Below are 26,252 nucleotides of genomic sequence, written 5' to 3' on the forward strand. Positions count from 1 at the left end.
GCACATTCATATAAAGTGCACACACAAACTTAACTACCACAAAACCACTTAAATTTAGTGTTAAAAGTTTAAGTCAACTCCACATGCAAATTAGAAAAATTACTTCAAGCTTAACATTTTGGTCTGTTACAGCATTAGGCTGTCATGGCAGAACATGAATAAATATAGCACGCTTATGCTTTCAATTTTAACTGTGCTCATAACATGATTAAGCAAGAAACTTCTTGCCTTTAAAAAGCCACAACTTTTACACTGTCTCTACAAACACAATTTAACCTGCACTACCCTGCACAGTCCCTTTTAATAATTAAAAATCACAACAAACAAAGCAATCATACACATGGCAAAGATTTCTCACACAATAAAAACAGCAGAAATATGCAAGATTGCAGGAGAGAAAGTTTCTTTTTCAGTTTTACCAGGCAGTAAAGACAAGGGAAAACCAGAGACGGGTGTTGCATGTCGTTTTGTACTGATTTGTCTCAAACACTGTACAGAAACTCTGCCCATTGCTGGCCAGCCTCCAGTGAGAAAGTTAGCAATATTACCACAAGTGCAATTGCCAGCATGGAATAGTGTTACACTCTCCAAGAGTCAAACACCTCAGAAAAAGAACAGACAGGATACACCAAAATGTAAAGCAAAGATCCTAAATCAGCTCTATTAGATTGCAGAAATCCAGTGGTCTGAGGATACTCACATTTGAAGTGTGTTCACACTTGTTAGCTAGCATGTACTAGAAAAGAAACTGTTTACCATGAAGTGTAGCTTCGTTGCAATACATGGACATTTGTTCCCTAGGAGAACCTGACAGTGTAGATTTTGTCAACAGCTCTGAAAATTTGTACATGGAGGGTCAATACTCTGTCTAGACATTTAAACCTCTGTTTGCAAGCAGCTTGTTTTCAAAAGACAGAAAAAGACCAATCACAAGACAAATGGAAGCTTAAAACGATAGAAGTGCCAGCAGCCAGCACAATCCCCCATTGTTTTAAGTGGACTATAAGCCAACAAGAAAAACATGAATAGCTTCAACACAGCAATAGTACTGCAGATTGCCTTGTGGAAGCACAGTTATTAATATTATTTTATATTATTTTTCAGAGAAAACATACTATCCAAGGACACAGTCTCTCTTTGCACCAAAGATGAAGCTTGCATCGTATATTCTTTATTTTGATTGGGGGACAGGAAGGAAAGGATGTACTGCAAAGATAGAAAGTGCTTTGCTAATTGGGAATATGAATAAGAAACAAAGTTATTGTGATAAAACCATGCAAGTATTGACAATAAGTATTTCACAGGAAAGCCAAAATAATCAGCTCAATGTCTTCTCATTCTGTAAACATCACTTGATGGAAACCTACTGCTCTAAAAACCCCTAAGTACTTGCTTTGTCAATAGCTCAGAACACCTTCTGAAAGGAAAGCAACAACTCCTAAGCTACCTTTGCAGGGAGGTTATGAGCTCAAGGGCAGACTGTCTACAGGAGCAGGACCACAAGAAGAAACAGAAAACAGTTCAACCATGAAGTAGTACCGAAAGTGTCAATATAAGGCCAGAACTGCATACAGTCACTTGGAAAATCTTAAGCAATATATCTGAAATGTGTATACCAAGACTCTTCTCAGCTGTCACTGCACATAAGATTTTTCTTCTGAACCGCCACTCTGTTTCCCCATTACCCACAGCCGTCCCGATGCATGCCACCACCTCTGTGGACCAGTGAAGCCTCTTCCATGAGCTCCACTTTGCCCTTCACACCGACACAAACCTCCTTCCAACATCCCCCAAGACACATGCAAGCCACACGGTAACATCAGCGCAGTCCTGAGCCTGGGCTTACATACTCTGCCTCACAGTTACAGTTACAGGATTTCTGCTTCAGTGTTTGCATCAGCTAGTGGGGGAAGAGGGCCTTAAAGCTTGAAAGAACTGACAGATGATCTCCTTGAAGTTCAAAAGGTATAGGACAGTTATAATAGTGCAAGTGGTCGTTACGATCATTATATGTCAATAAATATGCTCACAGTCAGCCCACTCTAAATACACAGCACCACAGATTTACTGATTTACTTCCACCTGAAGGAGGACATAATCATTTTGCTCTATGTCCTCTTTTTCCCCAGAAGATTACGGCTTTTATGTTTTTCTTTGGTCTGCATTTAATAGGAAGACAGAGGAAAAGCATATACTGTTTTTAAAGACAGATGTTTCCATACTGAGGTTTTTTTGAATAAAAAGATCTTCACAACACTGATCCTAATCTTCACAAAGGAAACAAGTTTACTAGAGTTTGTACTGCACCCAGCCAAGAAAATGCTAATACCTGATCTCATAAACAAAGAGATGGCGTTACAGTTTTTGAAAGACAAGAACCCAACAAGTCAGTCACCCAATATGCCACTGCACTGGCCTATTTAACCTAGTATGTTCAGAATGACAGTATCACTTATATCACGTATGTCTGTGTGGAAATCTTAACTACATCATAACAAAAACAAGAACCAGTAAGATGCTGGAATACTTCTCTAGAAGAGCTACTGCATCAGACAAATTAAGTTCAAGACCAAAACCATTAACAGTATGCTGAGCATTATAAGGCAGAGAACTGAAAACATAACAGAGAGGATTATTTTGCTGTTACCTTAGACCTTCATACACCTGCACCTTGGGTGCTCAGTACTCAGTTCAGTGCAGCTCTGGTAACCACATCCCAAAAAAGGATGCCAAAGTATTAAAAGGTACAGGAAAGAGATGCCAAAATGATCAGGGGATGAAGCAGCTGCTTTGTAAGTGACTAAAAAGGTTGGGACTGTATTGGTTTGCAGTGGAGAAGCCTAAGGAAGAATATGATGAGGTTTTCACTGTCAGAATACTGGGTTAAGGAGGAACATTTTGGTCTGACCCAACAGAGTACTACTTTTGCGTTTAATGCTCTATTAGTCCCAAACCCAGATGCTTTTTATGCTTCTATCTGCATTTCTTAGCACACTTACTTAAACAACAGACAGAAATACACCTTTCAGATGTGCTACATTTCATCAGCTGTGTTAATGCAGAGCCTTGTGATTAGTAAAAGACAATCAAGACAAGCACTCACCAATCTGTTTTCATCAAACACTTCAAACAGGAGACGATGATTGGTTGGGTTTACCTGTAAGAAAGTTAAAATAATGTCACTTTAGGTTCATTAGCTTGATGATAACAACATATGTGTACTAGTTAATACAGCGATTAAACCAAGGCAAACAGAATAGGACTAACAGGTTTTATGAAACTCTTTAATTTAAACTGGAGCACTAGAACGCTTTTCTAAACCGCAGTACAACTAGAAATAGCCTAGCAGTTAACATTAAAAGATCTTATTTACTATGTTCAATGCAAGACAGTTACTGCATTTCTCTTTCTGCAGAAAGCTCCGAAGATGAAAGGGCATGGCTGTGGCACACCACTGAGCTGCATGCAGCCATACCGTAGAGAAGAATCTGGAGAGGACATCCCCAGGCAAATCAGGCTGCTTCTCCCTCATGCACCACACACCCCACACAGCCCCACGTGCTGCAGCCAGGAAGGGCTAATGGGGCAGCTTCAGCTGCCCTGGGCACACCACAAAGCTAACTTGGTCTCAGGAAAGGTGGCCTGGCTGAAGTGACAAGCTCTGTGTTTTGGGAACAAGTCCCAGACTGGACAGACTATCAGGACTCCCAGATTCTTTTTGTTTTACAGCAGCAAAGCTCAACTCAGCAAGAGTTTTACTGTATTTATTTCAGGATTTCACAGTCATCTATATGACTGTCTGTCACTCACCATTTATCTATCACACATGCCTGTGGAAAACCCAACAGAAGGTTCTCCGACACTTGAAAGCAGCAAATATACCTCATGAAAATTATTCACATTGCAGTAAATTTAAGCAGAAAGACCACCAACATTTAAAAGGAAAAAACAAAGAACTCTAGCAGGAAGACAAAAACAGCGACTATTAAACAAGAAAAAAATTCTATGCTATTTGATCCACTTGATAGCTTTTTTCAGAAAAGTTTTGTAAGCCAGGTTAGTATTTCCAACTTGTTTAATTAAGAAAATTTAGTAATAGTATTCCACAATAATGGATTTTCAAGGTGTTTTAACAGAGCTTCTATGGGCTATACATGTCATCTAAGCAACACAAATTGTGGCAGTTCTGTGCATTCTCTTTTACTGGAAAAAGTAAATTACTAAAAAGGCTACCTCAAATAATATCAGTTAAAATTATAAGCATAAATATACCTAACAAGCTTGCTTAATCCTGAGCAAATGTATTTCACTTTAAAATACATGAATTCGCTCCTTACAGCCTTCTTACTATTCTGCATGTTTATGAGACCAGTATTCATAAAGATGGGCTCACGGTGCTGCGGTCATCCATTTCAGAAGCACTTATGCAGTTGGGATCAAATTTGGCAGAGCCTGAAGTATCTTCAAATAGATCAACAGTCTAAAACTTACTTTCACTTCCCTTTCCTGTGGAACAGTCACATTTGTGAGCTCCCTGGATAGTTTGTGCTCTATGCTGAAGGCAAGGCATTTGAACACTTCACCAGAAAATTCTCCCATAGTAGGGAATGACTTTCTAGTAAAATTACAGTATTAAGACTCCTCTGTATTTTTACAGGCATGTAGCTTAATTTATCTCATGGTAGAGCCACTTCTGTAACAGGGTGTGCAAACATCAAAAACCATTGTGATGAAAATAGAAAACCTTCGGTCCAGTTGTAATTTAGTGTCAAGACAGTTCCTATGGACTCCATGTAACTTTTAAAAGTGTAAGTCTGTATTTTCCCCTCTGAGTACATTATAAAAATCAAAATATTTCACTAGATAAAATTACTTTAGATGTGTATTACCCAGCTGCAAAACCTAGAAAAGTTATCTGGTACATGTTTAAACATATAAATTCCACTTAAACCTCAAAAACCTGTGTATTAACAATTCTGTTGGTGTGAACTATCTATCTAAAGATCCTATTAGCAAGACAGTCAATTGCTAATACTCTGTAAAAAACGTTCAATACGGTACCGGTTTTTAACACTAAAATGACATCTTTTCTCAAGCACTTGTTTAACATTAAATTTTACAAACCACTGAAATTCCACATAACCTTCTCTTGTGAAAGCTACAGCTGGGTTAAAACTAAGCCATTTTTCTTTGGAAACATTTTCAGCAACTAAATAAAGTTATCACCCTTCTCATTTATATTATGTTTGTTTTGATAATCACTATTTTAACACCTCCTTTACCACTTTCAAATATTTAAAGATAATTTTTCTGATACAAATCACTCAGTTTTAGGGATAACTAGACTTCAATGTTAAGCAAGAACTGGAAAAATTAAAATGGAATGACGGGAAAAAAAAAAAGCATATTTTGCCCTTTTGGCAAGTAACATAAAGGCCAAGAGAAATTACTTTTTTTTATCTTACTTCTCTACTTTTCTTTTTCATTATTTTTTGCAATGATAACTTAAATTTCATATGACTTTTGGAAATAACTCTGATTATTTCCTACTGCATTAACATTTTATAACCACAGCAAACATGCTCTGCTAAAAATATGTTTTCAAGTAAGAATAATTTTTTTTATTGGTCAGATGAATTAGCTCATAACTTACTCTAAATAAAATCTCAAATTGTGAAATTGTCTATTTCTAATTAATCTTATGCCAATTTCTGCTGATCATTCCATCACTACAGGAACAGAAGAGCACTAACATCAGGATAAGCCTTTTAAATGTAAATATATAAACAACAAATAAAAAATGAGTTTCTTCTCAACCTTATAAAATACCCTATAATTAACTGTATATGTTATAATAAATATTGCAAGTAAAGGGAAACTTACTCTAAAATAAAATTCTTCATTCCATTTTGGATTCAGTGTCTGTAAAAGAAATAAACATTTACATACTAAAATTTCTTTAGGTTTTCCATTTTGCAATCATCAAAATGTGCATGTAAGTGACAATTTTCTAGAAAAAAAGAGAAAAAAGTATGTCATAAAAACTTGAAAAAAAATACTGCCATCAAATTATTTAGAAATTCCCTACTGAGCAAACCAAATGTGGGAGGAAATTCGAGTCAGATTATCCTATAATAGATGTTAAGTATAAATAGGGTTCTATGAGTAAAAGGCAAATGCTGAGAACCTACAGAAATAAAACCTGAAGACGTTTCATTCTCAAGATGCATTTAAACCCCGATTAAAAAAAAAATGTATTTCTTAAACACAAGGCAACTTTAGGGCTACAAAAATAAGGACAGAATTATACTGTAAATAGGAACACCTCCCCCCCCCCAAAAAAAAAAAAGAAAAGATTATTTCCTTTGAATAGGTGTGATACTCTTCTTAATCTCCCTCAGCCTGTAGAGGATTTTAATTCTTTTTTTTAATAACCTGAATAAGATACGTTTATAGACTGCAACCTGAAGGGAGATCAAGCATGAAATAATAAATTGATTAAAAAAGACATTAGAACTACAAACAATAATCTGGGCAATTCAAATTCGGATAAGTTTAAAAGTAAGTATGTTATGTCCAATGGTTTGTTTTCACGCCAAATCATTCCCTCATTCTCTCATATACTAGAGATTTACCAGAAGAGCTGACAATATGAATTGACTCTACACCCACCAGAATTTTGTTATAGCAGAGGAGAATCTTAACTCCTTGATATAGATACAATAGATTTATCATGTCCAGGATGCAGTAGCCCTCTATACTGCATTCCTCTACAAAATGGAAATACAGGAGTCATACTGTAGGTCTGCATGCAGTCCTAGGATCACACATCATGCTGACGGCTGTACATCCTCCCTTCTGCTTCAAATTCGGGCTGAACCTCAAGCCAACATGTATGTGACTAATTATCAATGAAATTTGAAAACCTTGTTCTAGGAAATTTAGGGGGGGGGGGGAAGGACAAAAGGAAATAACAGCATAAAAAAAAGATCAAACTCTAAACCTATATAGACAGCTATGCAGGTGTTAACAGTCGTACTCTCAGAAAGGTTTTACCTGCTTATCCTAAACAATCTTATGAGAAAGTAGGAAAATAGGTCATAAAACACTATTGTAAAGGGTAGAGAAAAAGAATAAAATGAGTGTAGGTGAAGGGCAGGGATAGGGGTTGAGGGCACAGAGAAACTTTCAGCTTTTTTGCCTTGAGAGAAACAAACGTATTCAGAAGAAAAAAAAAAAGTAATAAAAAAAATTAAATACTTGTATTCATCAAATGTGGCTGTTATTGGCAAGAGAGGTTCCATGTAATTTAACAAATGAAGCACAGTCTCATACTACATTTGAGGGCACTACTGTCCATCAATAACACATTTATTTTGAATGCAGCTTAACCACAAATACAAATTTCAGGAAATATTTGATGTATTAGGCAGCACCATTTTTGGTAAATGCCTTGGTAACTAGCAGAAATTTCCTCCACCTTGCAAGTCAGGCAATTAGTAGGTCAAGTCAGAAAGTACTAACACTGGAATCCTAGCAAAGGAGAAAAACACTGGTAAGGAAAGGCTCCAGACATAAGTGCATGAATAAATTCATAAAGGATATTAGCAGGAAAACAACAACAAAAAGGCTCATCAGCAAAAAGAGCTACATCCTAAAAAAGGCAAGTATCGTACAGATAAAGAACTGCCAAGAGTCAAGCTGAGTTAGATCTTCCACAGGATATGAGAACAAACACGAAGGTTTTTCAACCATCCAAATAAAATGAGAACATGGAAAGAAATGATGCTACTAAGCAATAAAGCTCAATGGGGAGACTAAGCATATTTGGATATGGGAAATTATATTTAACATTACATATGGGAAAGGCAGAATAACTAAGAGGGTTTAGTACGAAGATAGAAGTTGTCACAACTAATGTAGAAGTGAGGTCTTCAGAGCTCAGCGCAGTAAAATTGAGGAAACTGGTTAATCTTCATCCAGAATTTTGGAAGAATTGACATATGAAATCACAAGCCCATCAGCAGGAATTTGAAGAACATACTTGGCATCTTACAAGATCATAAGATGGCAAAGAGCAAATACAGCTTTTTCTGCTGCAAAAAGAAGAAAGCATTTCTAGCAGGCTATTCAAAACACAGCTCCAAAAGGAAACACAAGGCATTAATCAAATCTTACAGTTGGAATAACTAAATGTGTGGAGAGAAGCAAATCAAAACAAAAGGCCTCAGAAATTCAACACAGCTACATCATGCCAGATGAATCTGAATTTTTTTCTGATAACTATTTTTTCAGAGTAAGGAAACTGTGCATTTAATCCTTTTGGCTGTAGCTAAGCACTTCAATACGGCTAGGTCCCGCTGTACAGTAGGATACGTATCAAGACGACTGCACAGGTAACGTAAAAGGAAAATAAAAAGGGGAAATGCAGTCCCTTCTGCCTTCTTGAAGGCACTCCTGCAAGACATAAGTTACCCATTTAATCTGAGGAAGACAAAACCAAGTAAAAATAAACTAGTGAAAGGTTAGACGCCATCGTATAAAAAGAAAAGTTACAGAGCTGAAGGAGTCAACTGGCAGTCTTTCAGAATCACCTGAGATTGATTTTGCTCGGTATTTTTTCATTAATAATTTTCATTCAAAAATCAAGATATACTAATGGTGTTTGCCATTTATGAAATAAACAGATTGCAAATTGCATAGGAAGAATACTGCTTTGAGGGCAGAAGTCTTGAGATGAAATTTAACAATTCAAACCAGAAATCACTAACCAGAACTTTCCAATAAATGAGTTCTAACTATTATGGAAATTACTGAGAAAGTCCAGGCTTTAAATGACAGTTACAAGAAACAGTGAAAAAAGGCAGATGCAATCACAGGAATCCATTGTCATCATCTCATCCTCAGCCCTCTGTCTACAGTTGGGTGGTTGTGCAAACATCATCCTTTTTCTCTCCCTTCCTAGGGCAGCACTAAGATCCATGAGTTCATCTCTTCCTTGATACATTCAATACAATACTTTTACATCTATACTACTTTTTATTTTTTAATGATTCATGGTGGTCTCTTCAGAAGCTTTGTTATCCTCCTTTCACATGGATCCAAAGCTGGTAAGTATTGCTTCAGATCAGCACTGACGTTACAACGTTATTTTCAACCTAATGCTCTCATTTCAACCTCTCCTAACTTCTTGCACTACAGCCATTACATTTTGAATGTGTAGGAGCCAAATATGCCATGACTTTCATGCCTTTATACCAGCAACACCTTTTCAAATAAGGATGATGCTATTCTTAATAAGAAGTAAAAAAAAAAAAAAATTAAAAGAGGAATCAGAAATTGAATAAAACTCTGGGTGTGATCACCGTTATTTCCTAAGAAGCAAGGTGGGGGTGGGGGGAGATAAAGTCTTATATCCATGCCACTCTTCCTGTCTCCTCTCCCCCCCTTCATGGATTTGCTACAAAGGATTTCTCCTGAAAGCCAAAGGATCCTTGCACCTTCACGACCTGCCTCATATCCTCTCTGCTATCACAACTGTCCTCAGTTTTAGTCACAAAGTTACAAACAGTTGAGGATCTCCAAAGGTCCCTTCCAACATCTAGACTTACACTACCTCACATTGAAATTCTTCCATTTCATTGAAGTGAAAGGTGAAAGACAAAAACCTCCTTCCCATCTTCAGGCATCTGCCCATTAACAGAAGCTACCATACTATTTTTAAGACAATAAATAAGCAGTATAAGAACTAGACTTGTCTACACAGTCATTTTTCAGTAAGACATTATTTTCAGTAATCCTGAAGCATACATTTTGCAAACATGCCCATGAAAGCAAACGAACAGGTTGTTCATAGGGTGCAACTGTTCAAGTGCCTCTGCCTGCCACCGAGTCCTCTGCAGATGAAATGAGTTGCCATTTTGTAGCTGGTAAAGTCTACTCCCGCACCACTATTGATCCAAAATTACTACAGTGGTCCAAATTGTTTTTTAAACAAGAAAATAAACCTTCACCTACAATCGTTATTTTCATCTACTCCTTATAAGAAACATTTATCACTACACAAACACAGGTGTACTGATTTAATAGTTTCTCATTAATATTACCATTCCATGAGACAAAGTAGTTAGTCTCACACTTCAGCAAGAACACCTTAGTTAAAATTATACCAGAATTATAATAGACAGCCTAAAAATGACCTCTCAAGCCTAAGCATTTTCCATTCATATGATTTCAAGAACAGGACTTGATTCTATGCAACTATGTCCCAGGAAACAACATAACAACAAGCACATACTACAAAAACAAGACATGCATATCGTAAGAAAGTCTCCCACATACTTGTATGGAATTGGCAATAAATCTTGAACTTATTTAAGGAAACAAAAAAATGCCACAGTCCATAGTTTTACTATAGAAACAAACTAGGTACTCATTTTTTGGAAAAGTTAACCTTTTTCTCACAAATTTTAATGCCTAAAAAAACTTTACATAAAACTAAGCTGGATGAGCTATCAAGATTAAAATGATACAATAAATGTAAAAATGCTATTACCAAACAAGTGCCAATGGCTAACCAGAAAATGCTTTACAAATTACTTTACTTTCCAATATCAAACATGCCCTGGGTCCTGTGAAAAGTTCTGCCTGCATCTTCCACGCTACCAAGATTTCATAATCAGTTTTCTCATGACACCTAATGTTCTGATTTTAGAACAGCATCATTCTATTTTGTATTTTCAATAACAAAATTCTCCTCATTATTCTATTTTGCAATATTGATTTCAATTGAATCATTGTTGATTCTAAATATCTTCATAAAAATGACAAGTTGTTATTTTTCCCTTTATTTTCATATGGATTATCACTTTTTTTTTCTCTCTGCCATCACTACCAGTTAAAAAAAAAAAAAGATAAAACCAAAATAAACCCTTCTAAAATTTTTAAGGCGCTGATAATGATAAATATCCCCTGGTGGAATTTTTGTTTTGTGGAATGAAATTTAGAAACCAAATAAAAATTAATTTTTGTTTTATTTTAAAATTAAAAATTTTCAGTGTATTTCCAGGCTTTTCTTAGAGCATATCTTCTGTCATTTGGCTACTTTAAATTCCCATATTAAGAAAAAGGAAATTTTGAAAGGGAACATTAAAAAGTGATCATTTTTACTTAAAGTCAAATAAACAATAATTTAAGTTCAGTTTCTTAGTTCTTTATTTCAGCTATGTCTTTCATTAAAATATGACCTTGATAAAAGAAACAGTGAATGATGTAATGAGATTTGACAAGCCAAGCAAAAAAACCCATTATTCAGTTGCTATACATGTATGCAACAATTTCAGTGTTGTGTTATGTCATAGAATTGCATTCCAGTATTCTTAATACTTCTAAAACAATGTAATAAAAGAAAACCAGTATATACATACCTTTTTAATAGTTTTTGTCTGCACAAGAGCAAGTTCTCTGTTCTCATCCGCTACATACAAGGAAAGTTTCACATATGGGTCACTGCAAAAGAAGTTGTCATAATTAATGAAAATATAATTTTACAGCCAAATATCATTTCAGTATCAACGTGTCATTTAATTGGATAACAACAGCAGCTCTAAATACCTCTAGTGAAAGTGTTTTCAGTGAAACCTAGTAACTGTAGTAAACTACTGAAACTTTTAAAATATGTGTTTGAATATGCTCGGTTAAATACTGACCACAGCATTAAAGATAATTTAACTTGCAGCTTTGTCCCATTGCTATGGACAAGAACCACTTGGTAGCTCATTAAGGTGAGTCCATTAGAATGAGTAAAGTAAAATTCTGAGCCATGAGTTTTAGAAGATGCTCGCTGTAACTAACCATTTGAGGCTGAGAAGAAAGGGAACAGGAATTACCTTGAAGAAGTGGTTCTAATTTTATTAAACCATAAAACCCAGCTGCATGGCTATCATCGGCGATACCAGTGTGCCCCTTCTGTCCATCACCCCTGCCCAGATCCTGAGCTCTCCTACCCACGCCATGGGTCTCCTCCTCACCAGCTGGTCCACTGTGGTGCTCACTGCGAACAGATGCTTGTACACGCATCGCACAGGCAATCCAACTCCTGAGTGCCCCCCGAAAGCTATCATGGACCCTCTCCCCATCTAGTACCCTTGCCTGGACCCAGGGCCTCCTACTCACTGTGGCTGGTCCAGCCTGGAGTATGCTAGTGAGCACCACATCTACCCTCCCACGCTTATCAGCTCTGGGGGAGATACAGACTCTCGGGGAGATACTCTGCCCCCCAAGAGCCATCACCCAGATTGTCACATCAGTCTACGGTGTGCTACTCAGTAAATATTTACACATCTCCTTTGATACACAACTAACTACTAAAATTAAGAAGTGATCTTTCAAAATGGTTCGTCTTCCAACTCCAGTCACATAGCTCAACATTATCTCTCAAATATCTATCCTGAATAAGCCCCATTCTTAATTTTATCTTTACTCTCTGTAGATATTTATAAAATCTGTATCAATTTCTAAAACATTCACATGCAGCACGCCATGTTAAAAGTCACGCAGTTTGCTGTGTTAGTAATGAACATTGGGTAGAGAAATAACTGACTGAACAGCATTTCAATTGCACCAACAAAAGGTACAAGTGAACATCCAAAGTATGAGGCAGAAAAAGGAGAACAAAACCTTGGCACTCTAAGCCAGCTGTAGCACAGTCAGACTTATAGTCCCTACAGAAATGCCTCTACATGCTTGATGAACTCTTGAAGAAAGGACCTGGGGGTGGTGGTGGACACCAAGCTGACCACAAGTAAGCAATGTGCCTTTGCCACACAGAAGGCTAATGGTATCCTGGGGTGCAATAGGCAGCACATTGCCATCAGGCCGAAGGAGGTGATCCTCCTCCTCAGCTCAGTGCTGCTGAGGCCACATCTAGAGTACTGGGGTCCAGTGCTGGGCTCCTCAGGGCACAGGAGACGTGGACATACTGGAGAAAGTCCAGCAAAGGGCAATAAAGATGATTATGGGACTCTCGTACAAGGACAGAGAGAGATCTGGGACTGTTCACCTGGAGAAGTCTCAGGGGGACATTATCCATCTGTATAAAAATACTTGATGGGAAGGGAGCCTGTCTCTTCTCAGTGGTGCCCTGGGCCAGCACAAGACACAACGGGCACAAACTAAAACACATGAAATTCCATCTGAACACAAGAAACCTCTTTTTTTACTGTGAGGGTGGTCAAACACTGGAACAGGCTGCCCAGAGACTGTGGGGTCTCGGTCTGTGTCAATATTCAACCTCAAACTATACGCATCCTGCTTTAGTGGCCTCTCGTGTCAAGAGAGCTCAATTTTCCACCTCAGAGTTGAGAAACACCTTCACTGTTAGAAACTTTAAGAGAAATGCACCCTCTGTTTTCAGAGACCCTATTCAATGATGCAGCCATTAACCCTGGGATTACTCTGTACTATCAAATGACAATTTGCCCCTGAAAACCAACCTTGGTCTTGGGTTTCTACTTCAAAATACAACTTAACGGAAACAAACTTTTAAATGAAATCTAAAATTTTTCAAACTGTAAGAAAATCATTAAAATCCAGATATGGTTGAAGTTATGCATTGAATCTGTGGTCTTTTCTATGGTAAAGTATACAAGCACAGGTAAAAAATATTAAATGTTACCAGAATAACATTTTTATCTTCTGACACCCTGTAAACAGTAGAGCAACACTTCAATACCATCACATAGAAAACGTTGTTTAAATGCATTATAATATTTACTGATCTATTTCTCCATCAATTTATTCACGTTCATTTTCAACTGAGTACTATATACTCGAAGAGGGTCCCCCGTGGAGAGTCGGCCAAGTCACGACAATCACACCAATATGGCTACATGCCGTGCTCCCTTTATTAAACAAACAGGTCATATTTATAACTTAAACCGACCGCTCACCCGACTTTACACACAGGTGATTGGATAAAAGTCTCTGGTCACGCGGGCGTCCGTGTCGCTGACCGGTGAGCATGCTGCAGGCGCCTGATCAGAGTGCACCAATGAGAGTGTGTGGATTCCGCGGTTCCCAGGACTTGCTCTGCACCTGGCTTCTTGTTTGTGCATAGCTTGTTTTCTTTCTCACGCTGCTTGTTCCCAGAACAATTTAAAGTTGCTCTGCAGCTTCAACTAACAGGCCTGGGTTCTCCAACCCGGACAATGGTAACATATGTCCTCGGTCCTTTAAAAATCCCTCTATATATCCCCCTTTTTCTTTTTGGACAACCCATGTCTGTTTCACAATAGATGTTAAACCTTTCTTCAAACAAGAAAATAAACAGCTAAAAACTAAAACCATTACAATAATGACTATAACAAAGCATATTCCTTCCATCAATAATGTCTTTAACCAACCTGTTATGCCCAGTCCTCTCAACCATTCATCGAAGGGATTATCATCAGCAAGAATATGCTTCATGTTTCCCTGCAGTTGTGACAACTTCTTGTGCATCGATATGGAATGATCGGAGAGGTTCATACAACACATCCCTTCAAAATCCTCACAACCGTGTCCATGTGCTAACAACAAAAAATCTATTGCAGCCCTATTTTGTAACATAGCATGCCTAACACTATCTACGTCAAGCGATAACAAACTTAAAATCTGCAATGTAAGATTAAATTGTTTCTCTCCCCAACACGCTAACCTTCGTATATTCTTAGCATTTAATGCAGCCATTGCCCCCGGCATAAATATGGAGGCCAGGACATTTGCTGTTACAGACTGCAGATCGACTCGGTCATTACATGTTTCATCAAAGGTGCGCAGTGCCCTCCGTGATCTATGAGATTGTGGAGTCATTTTCAATAAGTCTTTCATATGTGGAGCAAACAAAGTCAAATGCCCTAAATAACATGGTCCACCAACAGGATGCATAGTTATTCCTGGCCACGCTCTGTCCCCACATATCAGAAAGACTCCCGGTGGCAACTGATAACCCCCTGATACATTTACATGGAAACCCCCAGTTTTCAATTCACCCCAAATAGGTGAACCGGTTAAATTTTGAAACCCTGTATAAAAACCCCATTCACCTTGACGTTTTAGCCATAACTGCCACAGCTCACCACACCAAATTACTCCAGTGCCATTCACGGGCTGAAGTGGTGATGACATGTGGGTATAGTCTGCCATACCAGTTGCAGTTACATTAACATATTCAACAGGTACAACGCTAGCCAATAGGTCTAACTCCTGCAAAGGTAAATGATATGGCCGATTTAAATTCTCAATAATCATCTTCTGCCACGCTGCATTACGCACAGAAGGCCAAACATATTGCCCATTTGGACTCATACATGTACCATTCTGATTGGAAGTCAGATCCACTGTTTTAACATTCCAAAAACCATCAAAATTTGTTTCATTCTCTTGCAAGGGAATACCAATTAAACAAGTTCTAAAGGGGTTGTCTGCCTGTCACAGACTTAAACAAAAGTCTGTTACTCCCGTGATGTTTGCCCATGTCACCCATATGTTTGTCCTAGGCAAGATGTCAAAAATACTTTGGCCAGTGGGTAAAAAATTCAAGACTGTAAACCAAGTCCACCACTCAAACATGTTTACTCCTGCAATTTCCACTTCCCCACCCCACCCTCCCCCACCCTTTTTTTTTTTTTTTTTTTACAAATTCCAACCCACACATCTGTGCTTTCACAGATTCTGATGATGTATGCTATCTCCAATCAGCATGGTATTGCACTAGTCGTATGCTTTCTCTTGCTTCATGCCCAGTTACTAATCAAACACATACACTCTTTACACCATTTACATTTAAGCTTTGGCTTACAGAACCGTTTTACCCCACATAGCATACATTGGCACAATACCCGCGGGTTACATCCCTTACAACATAGACAGTTTATTCCGTCTGCTCGCTCTGAGTCTTCACTTCCGTCTTCTGATCTTGACATACAGGTCGCACAAACTTGCTAGGGACCCATATAGGTCCTTTATCTGTGGAGATACAAAAATAACCTCTACCGATAAATAACACCGGATTAGGTCCTTCCCATACGCCTGAAGCCATATTTTTATACAGAACATTCAAACCAGGAACTGCAGCTGTTTGGTTCCCTCGCGCTGTTTGGTGATGTATAACAACAGGTGGTCCCTCTCTACCCTCCGTAAGGGAGAGATAGTTTAAGGTAAACAACACCTTAGTCAACCGTTTAGTTACGTCTATGTCCTGCCATACTCCCTGTCTCTGAAGATAATCCTTCAGGGTATGGTTTGCCCTTTCAACAACTGCTTGCCCCGTTGGGGAGTGAGGAATCCCTTTGAGGTGTTTAATTCCCCCAAGTTGTCACAAACCTAGAGACTCGTTGACTACTATACGCTGGAGCATTGTCTGTCTGTATTTCTACAGGTACTCCCATGACAGCCAAACAAGACATTAAGTGTCTCTCTCCACATGTAATGCCTTTTCACCGGTTTGTGCAGTGGCCCATATAAAATGAGAATAGGTGTCAATTGTGACATGCACATACTTAAGCTTCCCAAAGTCAGGTACATGTGTTACATCCATTTGCCAAACCTGAAGTGCCTTCAGACCTTTTGGGTTAGTGCCCACCCCTAAACCAGGTCCATGATGACTACATTGAGGGCAGGAGCAAACAATACCCTTTGCATCTGCTATGGGTATTTGATACTGTTGATGTAAAGACTTTGCATTCTGATGAAACATCTCATGGCTCTTACGAGCTTCTTCAAACTTATTTGTTGGAGGGGTTATTGCCAGAGAGCTGACTGCTGCATCAGCTCTAGCATTACCTTCGCCCAAACCAATGGTCCACTGATGACTTCTAATATGCATAATACAAAATTCATCTTTTCTCTGTCGAAGAGTACTACGCAGTTGTATAAACATTTCACCAAGATGTTGGTTCTTTGTCTCTCTCAGCAAGGCATCTTCAATGCGCTGTACTACACCAACTACGTACAATGAGTCTGATACTATGTTTACAGATGTGTCGTTCCATCTTCCCAATGCCCAACACACTGCTTTCAGTTCTAAGGTTTGAAGGTTGTCCCCTGGTTCACCGGTGATCATGTGTTTCTGCCACTGATTATCAGATTGCCAAACACACGCAGCCTTCTTCATCTTTCGTCCTGCATCTGTAAACACCGTTGGCCCTTCAACTGGTCTTTTTGAGCATACCAGTGTATTGCGAGACCATTAATGTTCTAACATCTTCCAGAGAGGTCCTTTTGGCCGGTTGTTGTGTACAACACCTGTATAGCCCATCAAGGCTTCCTGTATGGCTGTTGAATGTCTCAGGAGCCACTCAATCATCACCACGGACTGGAATACTGATATCTGCCGGTTCAGTCCCATCAATTTCAACAATCCTGTCTCTTCCTTTTCTCACCAAAGCTGCTACTGCTTCAGGATGACTTAAAATACGATGTCTGGGTTGCAATGGCAAAAACAACCACTCTAAAACGATCGCCATATTTTCCCCCTTTTTCTTTTGCCATTGTAAAATAAGGGCAAAAGGTGAAGTGGCAACATTACAAACCAAAAAAGATAATGGATGATTCGCCATTCGGCGACCACACCAGCCAGTCTCAATCTTGTGGGACACAACTTCCAGGACAGCCCGCTGTTCTAGTGAACAATTTTGAGGACTGTTGGCTTTGGTGCCATGCAACCAGGATCGGAACAGCTGCAAATCATTGTTAGTGAGTCTCTTTGTGTGTCATCAGGGTGTAAGGGAATCGTGAAGAAAAAGTCTTTCAAGTTTATATACAACAATTTGCCAATTCTGAGGGGTCATCATAAAAGGTGGAAGAGCAGGTTGCAACACTCCCATCGCTAAAATCTGATCATTAACCGTCCGTAAATCATGTAAGAGTCACCATTTCCCAGTCTTCTTTGGTATCACAAAAATAGGAGTATTCCAAGGACTTGTAGAAGGTCAAATATGACCTACTCTCAGTTGTTCCTGCACCAGTTCCTCAGCAATGCACAGCCATTCTTCTGTTATCAGCTACTGGTCTACCCAAATTGGCTTTTCTGTTAACCATGTGATCTTCAGTATGGGTGGCTGCCGATCAGTGGCCATGGTGCTAAATGCTGATCAGTTGTCATAACTAGTCCCAATTGTGACAAAACATCCCGTCCAATCAACCCAGATAATGTGGGTGGGAGTTGCATTACGTATGGTCAAATTACAATAGCCTGGCCATCTTCAAACTGCAATGTAATCAAGTCTTTACTCTGCCTCAGGGCTTTTGCACCTCCTACTCCTACCACTCGGGTGATTGGAGCTTGCAGTTCCCAATTCTGGGGCCATAGATGTTGATTAATGATGGTGACATCTGCCCCGGAGTCTAATAGAGGTTCCAGAGTAATTTGCTGACTGCCTTTCTTCAACTGAATCTTCTGATATGGTCTTTGATTGAGGTCTAATGTGAAACACACCTCAAGTCCGGTAAATCCAAAATCGTCTTCTCCTCCCATCTTAGATGGCTGGCCTTGTTGTCCGAGTTGCTCATAGGATTGTCGATGCGCAGCAAGGCTGTAATAGGGAAGTATTTGAGCAATTTTACTTCCTTTTGGAATAGTAACCGGTGGTTGTAATGCATAGACCATAACTTGCACGTGTCCTGTAAAATATGCATCAATTACTCCAGGTAAACAATTACTCCTTGCCTTCCTGTTGAAGATCTCCATAATAAAAGTCCTCCAACTGGAGAATTCACTTTAGACAAAGGTCCTTTTACTTCAGTTGGAATTAAAGTCACTTCTTTATTATTCAAAGTTACGTCTACTGCGGTTGCCACGTCCACCCCGAGGCTCCCCCAAGTGGGTGGGACACGCTGGCATAAGAGACCACATTTCTCACCTGCGTTGTTGGGGCCTGTACTTGTGTCTTCACTCATAAACCCGACGCGCTGCATGTTTCCCAACCTGTTATATCTACAAACAGCAGTAGCATGTGTATCTAAGTTACATTTGTGACACCAAACTGTCTTTGAACAAGTACGCCTCATGTGTCCAGATTCACCACATCGATAACAAATACCAAATCCTGATTTACCATTGTTCCCCTTTCAATGTCCACCTATATGATTTGTTAAGGCTGCTGCGATTATATGCCCTTGCTCCCTCAACACAGCAGTAAAGGCAGCCACTTGGTTATTTTTTTTTCCGCCTTCATAGTTTCCAGAGTGTTAACTATCGACCGCCACGTAGCTCCTAATGCTTTAGTTTCTTTTCCTTCTTTGCCTCCCTCGATCGTAGTATCCCAGAGGAAATTTCCCACTTCTCTCCATTCCGCAATACTAAACGCGGACTCGGGGATCTTATTCTTTTTTCATGCCCAGCGATCTAAAGGCCTCCACTTCTGTCTCTTTAACACCCTCCCCTCTCTTAAAGAGGATGCTAGTTAACAGTTTAATTGCCCTAATTCCATCGCTGTCTTCTCAGAGCTCCCCCCTCTCACAGAAAAGATATCAACGGGGAAACCCCGCCGCACTCGTTGCGGTCTTCCGTAGTGCCCCCCCCTCACAGAGAGGAATTCAGTGGAGAGCCCTGCCACAATTTACTCTACGCGGTCTTACCACCGGCGGGGGTGCGATCTGCAGCTCTACACCGAACTCTGGGCTCCGCTTTTCGCCTTCCAGGTTCCGCCCGCCTCGAACCTCCAGCTCCCTAATCAGACAACTTCCCTTCGGGTCCGATGCACGGAGACTGCCGCACTTAAGCGAACAGCATTTAAGCTAAACCGCGTTTAAGCAAATAAATGGGTCCTTGTTTGGGCACCAGATGAAGAGGGTCCCCCGTGGAGAGTCGGCCAAGTCACGACAATCACACCAATATGGCTACATGCCGTGCTCCCTTTATTAAACAAACAGGTCATATTTATAACTTAAACCGACCGCTCACCCGACTTTACACACAGGTGATTGGATAAAAGTCTCTGGTCACGCGGGCGTCCGTGTCGCTGACCGGTGAGCATGCTGCAGGCGCCTGATCAGAGTGCACCAATGAGAGTGTGTGGATTCCGCGGTTCCCAGGACTTGCTCTGCACCTGGCTTCTTGTTTGTGCATAGCTTGTTTTCTTTCTCACGCTGCTTGTTCCCAGAACAATTTAAAGTTGCTCTGCAGCTTCAACTAACAGGCCTGGGTTCTCCAACACTGACAATGGTAACATATGTCCTTGGTCCTTTAAAAATCCCTCTACATATATTTATTCACAAAATAATAGTTCTAGGGCAGCACATCCATATATCTACTCCAAAACCTTTTACAAAGGAGCCCAAACCTGCAATCCTCTTCACTGTTTGGAAGAGTAAGGAACAGAAAAGGAGACCTAAACCTTGGTCACCTATCCAGGGTCTTTTACTTTCGCTACACAGCTGAAAATTTAGCACATTTCCTGATAGAAGGTAAATTAGAAAATATTTCAATAATACCTATTCATAAAACAGTTCAAGGACATTTTATTTCCTTCCCAGAACAAGAACACCAGCATCTTGGTTTTCTATAGCCCCAAAAGCATTAATCTGATAAAACTGCTGCTTTGTAGAAACATAATCAACATCACACCCAGCACAGCTTTACTTTTGCTAGAGTAGGAAAAAGATAAAAAGAAGACAGAGCGGATTGTTCTCATAATTTTGCCTCACCCCTCCTTAGGTACAACTGTTGCACCCTGTCACAAGGGCTACATGCAGGCACACACTTGCAGACTCTTTGCAGTCCTAATAAGTCTACTAAAAAAGGGAACCAAAAGTTATGTCTCCCACCCTGTCCCCAACTCACCCGATGATGATTTCGTAGCAAAGCCCTAAGAATACAGGGGGACCAGCTGTTTCTTGGCAGCCAGTGTCCAAAACAAAGCTTTGGGCTGAGAGTGCACATCACTTTCCTCCCCACAGTAGTGGAACATTATTTATGGAGTAATAATACATGATTGCCCCAGGGAAGGGAAAAAACAAACCAGGCTTTAAAGCAAGACGGAGTGGCAGCTGCACAGTCACACAGGCAACAACCGTGCAGACTCACCAACATCACAAAATGGAACCTATGCACTTGGGCTAATGGAAGTCTGGGTCCATAAGCTCATTCAGGACAGCACTTTGTGGACCCAGCACCAAGTCTGGCACTACCAGGCCCTTGAAGCGGTGAACCTGTTCCTCAGCAGGGCTCTTGTCTTTGTGAAAGAAGGCAGCTACAGTCACCTCTAGTACACCTGCCGATCAGCATCCAACACACTCTACCCTCAACACCCCTAATCCCCCTCTGCGCGGAAGGCATGTTAAGCCCGGCTTCTGCACCCCAACACCACAGGTGCCAGCCCAGGAATCTTCCAAGGCAGAAACAGAGAAACGAGTAGTTACAGCATCTTGGTTAACTTTGCATCAAAAGATCTAATTTGGAAGGATAACCCAGAATTTATTACCTCCTAAAACATGGGCAAAAGTAGCTGGGTGGATGCCTGCCTTTCGGGTAGCAAAAGCAGGCATCAAACAATGAATTGCATGCCACCATATTCAAGCTCTTTGAGACATTATTTTTAAAATTTCAAAAATGGAGCTCACAAGTTAGGACAGGCTGAGATGCATTTATATCCTGCTTTTTATGCCCACAAAGAGTAACTGGGATACATGGAGCTTCCTGGAAAAACTCATCTTGACTGAAATATATCCCCTGCAAATACTAAGCCTGCATCAGGATTTCCACTGAGGAAAGCAAGGAGGGAAACAACTCAGTTCTTTAGTTCACCAACAATGACAAATGCATGTAGAATCTGTTGGTTTTTAATGCACATCAGAAGCACTTAGAGCAACAGAAACTATATTGGCCAGCAGAAAAATTAAAAGCACCAGAACAAAAACTAACCACCAAGTTATACCTGCTCCAGTTACTCACAGAGAAGTCAGGGGGAAAAACACCAGTGCTAAAGCAGTTATTTTTGGAAGTATCTGCATTCCCCTCTACTTTCTTCTCTCCATGTTTGCCTACACTGCAATGGCTCATGCTGCCCATAGCTTTCTACAGATCACCACCTGAGCAGCTCCCATGCCTTTACTGCAGCCACAGCCTCCAGCCAAACCACTGCCCGGGGGCTGGCTGTCCCCTCAGTCCCGCTCTCCTGGCTCCAGAGCTGGGGAGAAGGCATTTGCCCCCTCACCACAGAGTGGGCACAGGACAGGGGCAGCTGCTTCACTGAGGGGCATCCACGCAAATGGGGACGCACCGATTTGTCCCCCATCGCAGGCTGTCTTTAATTGACCCTTTGAGGAAAAGGCCTCAAGGGACACCAGCTCCCACTAACCAGGAACAGCTCACCTTTTCACCCACAGCTACAGCTACACCAGTCACCGCACACAGCCGATGGAGAGGGTCCCCAACATCAGGCAGCTGTGGTCCTCCCGTCCCTTCCTACTGCAACCAAGTGATATGCCACGTCCTGGAGCTACCAAGCAGCTTTAACCATACATTCATTTTCATCCAAACCACCCCCCTGAACCAACATGCTCGCCCTTCTGCAAGAAAACAGACCCACGCCATTAGGGCATAGCAAGTAACAAACAGGACCACAGCAGCTGCTACTTATATGCATCAACATGTGCTGCTCATCAGCAATTAACTGTTCTCAGCCCGTTATCATTAGTACTGACCACACATGCACACCTGGCTGCTCCAATTCAACACCCCACTGAACTGCTGCAGAAAGGGCTAGGGTTTATGAAAAATGCTTCTAGCAACTTCATTAGGTTTGAGATTGTTACGTAGCATCAGAATCTCCACACATCTTGTATCAATAAAAAAAACCCAAACTGTTGTGCTACCAAGATGTGCAAGATGTTCCTCCAAGTTTTCTCAGGGCAAAAAGCACTGTTCACAGCCCTTGTATTCCCTGTTTCACTGGTCTTGCCTTCCATAAAACTTGAAGCGCGTTCTTAATCACAAATTATTATTTTGTTTATGTATTTATTGTTACCAACTAGGTGAAGATTTGGACAACTTCAGAGGAGCAAGGAAACAGCTGGGACAAAAGGTAAAGCTGCAGGAACAGAGTACTGTCTGGGGCAACACAAAGGCCCGCACACCACCTTCACCACTATTTAGGGTTTGCTGCTGCCCCCGCTGTCCCCTCCTGGAGAAACTCAGGCCAGCACTGCCAGTGCTGGCAAGTACCAGCATGGCTCAAGCCAACTACCCTGGGCCACCTCATGCCTGCCACAATCTGCCCAGGGCTCCCAGCACTCGGATTAGTCTCTGTCAATTCATGAGAAGTTACCACACCTTGTTGTCACTCAAGGAGATGCTCAAACCTCAAAATTGGTTTTGTTTTTCACTTACATACATTATTGGTTCAATTGTAATCTCTGTAAAAGCAGAAAAAAAATCACTGTGGTTTCTTTAAACGTGCAAGAACTCCCATGTACTGGACAAAGACAGAACAGAAAGATGGTCCATGGCCCTAAGAGGGGACAGCCCAAGCATGAGATCAGATACAACAGAAACAGATGGGTGATTACAAGGAAAGAGCAACCACCACCAGGCAGCACGACAGGATATATATCAGCACTGGTCCCTTTGGCTGTTAGCTAGGCATTTGCAAGATTCACCACCAAAACAGTGTTTTATGATGACCAACACAGCTGAAGTACAGTAAGGAAAAAAACTTGTTTAAAAATTTAATGGATTGTTGAGAGCCAGACCTCACGAAGCAATCACTGATGGTAGCTAACAACCTCAGATGACTGAGAGCAGCAGTTTCAAAGAAAGTAGGGTGACACGGTCAAAGCAGTAAGGTAGGGAAACTGGTCCTTCTGCAACAAACGATTCAATGTACACCAACCCAAGCAAGAAAAGCAGGATGTGGAAGTAATTAAGGGCTCCAATTTATTAATTTATGTTGAAGAAATCTGCAAACTTCACAGACTGGACACACAGTCACAACTGATGCAGGCACACACCACAGGCAGTAATGCTGCTGTCAACAGAGAAATATGAGGCAGCGCAGGGCTCAGGTCCAAGGGAGAGATCAAAAGTTTTAAGAGTTTGAGCTGAAGGCTAGACATCCATGAGAGAACCAAACCAAAATCATGGCATGTATATTGGACAAGAGAGGCGTGACCCACACCAACATTTAGACTCACATGTTATCAGTACAGACATGGCTAAATTTGTAATTGCATATGGGAAAACGAGTACGCAGACAGGGACGAGGCCAGGGAACTGACAGGCCCAGAAACAGATTCTTGTGTTTCACCACCTGGTAAGAAATATACTGAATTCATAGCTCTATGCACAAAAAATAAGCTGTTTGGCAACAATATCACTTCCTAGCCATGATGCTAGTCTTGTGGCCTGCTCACTGCCTTCCTGTGAAACCGCATCCAGCTCTCTGCTTCTCAGGGCCTCCTCCATACCTCAGGAAAGCGGAGGGAAGACTTCCTTGGAAAAGGACAGGATGGGAAATAAAAAGTCACAGAGCCCTCAGCAGGTCAGTCATGCTTCAGAGAGAAATGCCCGGGGAGGTAAGTTAGCAGGATCAAGGAGAGCAGCATGGAAGGAGGGAATCCCCAACTAGCTCACGGTCTGAAAGGTCCAACCATACCTCCATATGAGCAGCACTACCATCCTGTTTGGTGTCGAGAGCTGTGGAACCTTCACATTCACACAGCATTTCGCCTTACCAGTTCTGTTCACAACATTCTGAACTGTGCAGGGAGAGGTACTGAGTATCTTAAGGATAATGTGCTGTCACAAATAACATTTGGCCTCAGTAAGCTGCAGTGGTTAATGGAAAGGCTTCAGCAAATCTTTGAAAGTTTATGACTGAGCAGCCACTTTATTTTGTAACAAGATGCAAGGTTTTCCCTCAAAAGGTGCCTTTGTTTCTTCTTTTAAGGCAGTAGTTTCTGCCCTCCTACACAGCCACACAGAGCAGCATATGATTATGAGACAAGTGGATTTTTTAAAAATGAAATGTTATCAGTAGAAGAAGAAAAGACAGAAGTTCTGCCTCAAATATATAAAACCAAAAGGTTTTCCTTTGAAGATTTTTGCCCTTTTGCCCCTTTTTCTTTTAAGAATATCAGATTCAGGTGAACTAATAGATCATAGCAGTCAGCAGGCAGGTGGAAATAATTGAGTGGCTGAATACAGGTGCTTGCTATTTCAAACAATGAGAAACTTCTACAATTTTTTGTATCTGTACACAGAAACATTTCTACTGAGCAATTATCTGATAAAAATTATTTTTCACTGTGACATAAAATTCAGGGATTATTACTAAGTCCTCTTACTCAATAGCAAGACTGCATACTCAAATAAGCAGTATTTCTCCATTTACAGCCACTGAAATATATACCCAGTGCATCCTGAAGAACACAGTATACATACACGGATAAAACCCTTCTGATTTTGGTGAAAAACAGGAAAGCCTAATTTCCTCGAAAGCCACCAAAGTACCAGTTTGTAGTGAAAGCTGAGGAAATTCTCTGGTGCCCTCTGCTGCCAGCCACCAAAAGTGATCTGGACCTGACACATGGAAGCAAGCCTCCAGCATAAAATTAAAGACATTGTACCAATTTAATTAATATACTGATATACCTTACGCCCACACTTGGCAGCCCAATACTTCTTCATTTCACTCACCTCTATAAGGCAAAATCAACATTAAGGTTTCATAAATAAAAATATCTATTATCCAACATATTTCTTCTGCGCAGATTTTATTCTCTTCTGATAACAACACCCTCTACTATCCGCTGACTGTACATCTCGGACAAGCCTTTGTTTTGCTGTCCCTTCAAATGCTTTCTTGAAGCAGAGCCCAAAACACTTTCTGTAACCTTAGTCTGAGGTTACATGCCAGGAGCTCCTGGCTTGCTCCGCCATCGCCCACTGCTCCTCCGAGCAGGTTGTGGGCCACTGTCCCCTTCTGTCAAGCCAGTGAGACCAGAGTGTAAACCCAGTCACTCCAGGAGCAGCTGCACATGAAGCAACAGAGTAAACTATGTCAACTCAACAGAATCAAACTATGGTGTAGGGATGGAACAAGCCGCTGGAGCAGACAGACAGGAACTTGGGCTTTTCGTTGCTCGCAAATACAGAGGCTGCAGCATCTTCACCTTTCTTAAACAACACTGTTGGTATTGTCTTGAGGAAAACTGCTAAACAACAGCAAAGGGTCTGCCCCAGGACTACCTGATACCACAATTATTTGAGCATG

At 40.6% G+C, this 26,252-nt stretch overlaps 1 protein-coding gene across 1 annotated transcript in view; it reads right to left on the reverse strand.

Moving 5' to 3' along the window:
• LOC119140612 (E3 ubiquitin-protein ligase NEDD4-like) overlaps positions 1-26,252 on the reverse strand; it is a 162,154-nt gene that overhangs the window by 89,081 nt on the left and 46,821 nt on the right. Inside the window, 3 exon segments of the mRNA XM_037372095.1 lie at positions 3,104-3,157; positions 5,884-5,922; positions 11,427-11,508. Coding sequence (XP_037227992.1) covers positions 3,104-3,157; positions 5,884-5,922; positions 11,427-11,508 — 175 coding nt within the window.

The sequence above is a fragment of the Falco rusticolus genome, chromosome W (genome assembly GCF_015220075.1).
Source record: "Falco rusticolus isolate bFalRus1 chromosome W, bFalRus1.pri, whole genome shotgun sequence".
In the NCBI taxonomy this organism is placed as follows: domain Eukaryota; kingdom Metazoa; phylum Chordata; class Aves; order Falconiformes; family Falconidae; genus Falco; species Falco rusticolus.